Below are 5,000 nucleotides of genomic sequence, written 5' to 3'. Positions count from 1 at the left end.
TGTAATCAAATCGGGTATTGAAATGAGGAAACGTATAGCACTGAGGAAGATGGATTGATAATTTAAAATCAACTCCCAATGCTGAAGTTAGTCCAGCAAGAGTATATATTATAACAGTAGACTGCACTAGACTCACTACGCTTTGATATATGTCTGGTATTATGTGCAGCACAATTCATAGTCAATTTGATTAATTTGAAACAATCAAACTGATATGAACATGACGGAAAGAATGAAATTGAACCATTTTCATTTTTTACTTTTTAACACGTTATATTTTAAGAGGAATTAAATTGGTTTGATCAGTTCTGGATTAACTATTTGTAAACAATGCTTAAATAAATTAAGGCAACAATGGGGTAGTTGATACAGGTATGGATGTTAGGACTGGTGTTGAAGATTACAGAATTATTTAAATTATAAATATATCAAAAAATTGAAAAGTACAAAAAAAGCCATACATTCTTTAAAATTGTATATAAATCATTTATGCACAATAAACAAATAAATAAACAAATAAACAAAGAGGCCTAAGTTGTTTGGGTTTGGGTTTGTTTTGTTGTTTTGTTGATGTAGTTGCTTTTTTTGTGTGTGGTTTTTTTTTTTTGTTTTGTTTTTTTTTTTGTTTGGGTTTTTTTGCGGTATCAGAGCAAAGCTGAAATTTGCACCTTCTCGACACAAACAAATCAGTTTTTATTTACAAAAAAAAAGAGAGAGGGAGAGAAAATGTGAGCTATCTGAAAAGTCTCTGAAACCACATATTATGGGGAGGTATCTCACGGGCCCGCGACTTCACTTCCATTCATTGTGTTGATTTTATTATCATTGACTATTGACATTGGCATTTGACTTTGACATCAAATTCATCAAATGAAGAAACCAGCAGAGAATCTCTAAAGATAATATGTTCATCTTTTTGCATTGGCAATAAAGATCGGATGCATTAGTCATTAGTGTAAATCTATACCATATAAATTTGAAGTGCCAAGGGGCAAAGGGGAGGGGGGAGGGGGGGGGGGCGTCTTACCAATTTCTTCTTCTTCGTCGTCGTCGAAAGAAGATTCATTTTTCACATATGGGCTAGTAGAATTCTCTTCGGCCTGGAACCGAATGGTATTTGTTTTGCAAGAACCATTCTTTTTCTCATTTAAGTTGTTGAAATAGTTAGCAGCAAACGCCTCCAAGTCAGTGGGCCTGGCGCGTAACACTGCAACAGTAAACTCCTGCAATAAGTCTGTTAGACCCGGGGGTATCTCGAAATTCATCGTTCACACTACACCAGAAGCGCAATGCAGTAATCGCAAGAATCAAGAAATAAAAACCACTCTCAGAAAAATAACGCACAACACTTCTCACATTATTAGTAATCCAAAATCGAATAAACACCTCCTCAAAGAATATACAAACACAGAAACAAAAAAAATTCACTTGAAGACAGATACTCCAGACGTTTCAGGACAACCACATAGAATCACTAGGCACAAACGCAAGAAATAACATGGGTCGCTCTCCTCTCGTTGAATACAACTTTTAGTCCATTTGACGTCACTAAGGAACGAAGCGGGTCGTATTCATGCGCGGCTGCGATGTGGGCGGCGGTTCTTTCCCTTTCGCACGTGCGTTGCGTGTGAGTGAGTGAATAAAACGCGATGTTTCTTGTCACAGTAAACGTGTCACCTTGTACCATCTAATTATCTTTTAGTTTTATCATGAACGGTCTCAAAGTTGATTCTTCCCGCCCCACGAAATGCTAGTCGTGGAAAACGTTTTAGAGCTTGAATTGTTTACCTCGAAGCAAATTTTATGTGGCTCACACTTAGATACATAAAAAGTGAAGTGAAAAAAAAAAGGGAGAGAAAGGCGTTGGATGGAAAATGGAAAGCTCTTTTGAGCGAGTCGCTACGAATGCACTGTTTGGATAAATGATTAGCCCTATGGATAGCATCGGATTTGTCATTCTCCGTATTCTCTCGAGTTCCCACCATACTTGTATTAATAGCTAAATCGGCTATGTGGTCGAGTGGCTTTCGGAAATGAAGGTCCTGGGTTCGAGCCTGGCTAACGCGGCGCATAGTTGAGTCCTTGGAGAAGGCTATTTACCCATATTCTCTCATCGTACTCATGTGTAAATCTGGTCGTTAACAGCGTTTTCTCTGAAAAAAAAAATAGCATTATCGCCAAGCAGGCGTCATATCTCGTTCTACATGCTACCTGTGGCTGTTGGTCAGGGAAACCTTGTACAGCAATTTGAGCACGTTTAGTTATTGCGCTATATAAACGCTCTGTTTTGTTTTGTTTTTGTTGGGTTTTTTTGTTTGTTTGTTTGTTTTTGTTTTTTTTTTTTTTTTTGTTTTTTCTTGTTTTTTTTTTTTGTTTTTTTGGGGGGGGGGGGTGTTTGTTTTTTTAAAATATCAAAATACGAAATTAAGGAACAAGCATCGGTGCAAGATACAGAACTGAACAAGTGAGTATGAAAGGTACTAGACAAAACAAGAAATAAAAATAACAACAACAAAAAATCATCCCAAAGAATCAGTCGACCTCGTAGTACGTCTGACCAGTAGACTAATCAGAAGGTCTGAGGTTCGATCCCCAGTCGAGGTCGACTGATGTTTTCGGGATGCTTTTTTTTCTAAATAATCTTTTTCTTTCTTGCTTTGTTTGTCACCTTTCATATATTTTTTTTTCAGTTCTTTATAATTTCTTAATCCTTTTCATTTTCTTACTTTCTTTTTTTTTTTCTTTTGTTGTTGTTGTTGTTTGTTTGTTTTGTTTTCTTTTTAATTTTGTTTGTTTGTTTTGTTTTGTTTCTACCTTCTGTACTGCTGCAGGCACTTGCGGCAATCGGAGCTTTCCAACAACACAGGAGTCTGTTACTTCCAGGGTTTTCCTCATCAGCACTCGGATGGAAGGATACAGAAGTGAATCCAGAAGAATCGTTCCGTCCACCACCTCCATGGGGGGGGGGGGGGGGGGGGGGGGGAAGAGAGAGAGAGAGAAGAGATGGGGAGTAAAACAAAACACGCTTAACAAACAGACAAACAAACAAACAAACCAACAAACCAACAACCAAACAAAAAGCAAAATTGAAATAAAGCATACATAGCAATAAAAGGGAAAAAAAAAGAAGAAAAATAAAAAACGAAAGAACGAAAGAATACGAAGAAAAAACTAAAAAGAAAAAAAAAAGGTAAATAAAAGAAACCCAGATAGTTTTCCCAGTTTAAATCTCAGAGCCTTACTGTAAATTAAGCAAGAGCTGCTTCTTCTTCTTCTTCTTCTTCTTCTTCTTCTTCTTCTTCTTCTTCTTCTTCTTCTTCTTCTTCTTCTTCTTCTTCTTCGTTCTCCCTCCTATTACCTTCACGTTATAATTCTGCGAAATCCCGGGTTTGAGAGTTTTTACAAAGATGAGTCATTTAAATCGATCGATATTTAAAGGACGAGTTTTCGGGCCAAATTTTTTGAATATGTGTTTTCTCCAGAGTACGACAGTTTCTCCATCTTTTTTTTTATTTTTTTTTTTATTTTTTTATTATTTTTTTTTGTTGAAAATTTTGTGCATGTAGTTCATGATTCTAGTTGTTTTCGGCGATTGTATTCTTTCTAATCGCAGTCGAAAGATCGTAACCACGCCTGGGTTATTCCAGTCTTCCTTTGGAATAGACCCTAAAGACAAATTTCCCCTATAGATAGTATGCAGATGACGTCACTCAGGCCTTTGTTATTGTTTTTGCCATCCGCGTTTGTGAGTTGTTCTCACTAAACTGTATTAACCAGACTATAAAAGTTCATGTTTACACAGAGTTTGTGTGTTGGTCCGTTATACTTCCGGATGGCAATGTTGTGAACTCCTTGGCCAAACGCATTCTATCTATAGGGAATGAGATTAACGGAAGAGTAGCGTCCCTTGATTGGATGTCACAGACTATGGGTGACGTCCAATCAAGGGACGCTACTCTTCCGCTAATCTCATTCCCTATTGGATGAATAAGGGAATTTTTTTTCTATTTAAAAGTTTGATTGCGGGGCTATGTGGTCAAGTTGTATGACACTCGCTTTCAGATCGGAAGGTCCTGGGTTCGAGTACTACTACTACTACTACTACTACTACTACTACTACTACTACTACTACTACTACTACTACTACTACTACTACTACTACTACTACTTCTACTACTACTACTACTACTACTACTACTACTACTACTACTACTACTACTACTACTACTACTACTCCTACTACTACTACTACTACTTCTACTACTACTACTACTACTACTACTACTACTACTACTACTACTACTACTACTACTACTACTACTACTACTACTACTACTACGGCATCGTAGAAAATAGAATATCAGTTTGTTTGTTGTTGTTGTTGTTTTTTTTTTTTTTACAAACTTATTAAGTCTCATTTCTTTTGCTCTTTGATTTCATTTCATTAGCCCTGGACACACACAAGATCCAGATCTGTGTTTGGATTTTGGGAAGTTGTTTAGTGCTAATGAATTGATTTAGCACGTTGGACAAATAGATAAATCAAATAGGGTATACGTACTACTGACACGAATAGGCATGAATTAGATAGAGAATTTAATTGATCGATCGTTTGATAATCGTTATTGAATAGATAATTAAGTAAATATAATTTGAGTAGATAAATAATTACACGGATCAATGAAGAAAGAAAGAAAGAAAGAGAGAAAGAATGAAATAAAGAAATAATAATCCCTTTATTTATCTCATCAGATGTTTTGGTTTTGAAGCTGGAAACCCCCAAGTATCAGTGGAATTCCATAAGGTGAGCACAGGGGGGGGGGGGGGGGGGGGGGGGGTACTCTTCTTGATAGATTGTAAGATAGATAGATAGATAGATAGATAGATAGATAGATAGATAGATAGATAGATAGATAGATAGATAGATAGATAGATAGATAGATAGATAGATAGATAGATAGATAGATAGATAGATAGATAGATAGATAGATAGATAAATA

At 36.3% G+C, this 5,000-nt stretch overlaps 1 protein-coding gene and 1 long non-coding RNA gene across 4 annotated transcripts in view; both read right to left on the bottom strand.

The window, feature by feature from the left end:
* Positions 1-1,632, bottom strand: part of LOC144975416 (cAMP-dependent protein kinase type II regulatory subunit-like) — a 214,020-nt gene extending 212,388 nt beyond the window's left edge. For 2 of the 3 annotated variants that reach the window (XM_078919461.1, XM_078919460.1), the window contains exon 1: positions 1,028-1,532. In XM_078919461.1, coding sequence (XP_078775587.1) covers positions 1,028-1,265 — 238 coding nt within the window. In that variant the 5' untranslated portion in view covers positions 1,266-1,532. Of the gene's footprint in view, positions 1-1,027 lie in introns of all 3 variants that reach the window. The other variant, XM_078919459.1, reaches the window with a different exon arrangement.
* Positions 1,633-1,845: 213 nt separating this feature from the next.
* Positions 1,846-5,000, bottom strand: part of LOC144975739 (uncharacterized) — a 9,479-nt gene continuing 6,324 nt past the window's right edge. Inside the window, exon 3 of the long non-coding RNA XR_013645978.1 lies at positions 1,846-2,952. This is a non-coding gene — a long non-coding RNA (uncharacterized LOC144975739). The remainder of the gene's footprint in view (positions 2,953-5,000) is intronic.

This window comes from Berghia stephanieae, chromosome 6 (genome assembly GCF_034508935.2).
Source record: "Berghia stephanieae isolate SIO BIC M18660-M18661 chromosome 6, UCSD_Bste_1.3, whole genome shotgun sequence".
NCBI classification, from domain to species: Eukaryota; Metazoa; Mollusca; class Gastropoda; order Nudibranchia; family Aeolidiidae; genus Berghia; species Berghia stephanieae.
The sequence above is the reverse complement of the archived record's forward strand: the minus strand, read 5'-3'. Positions and strand labels throughout refer to the sequence as shown.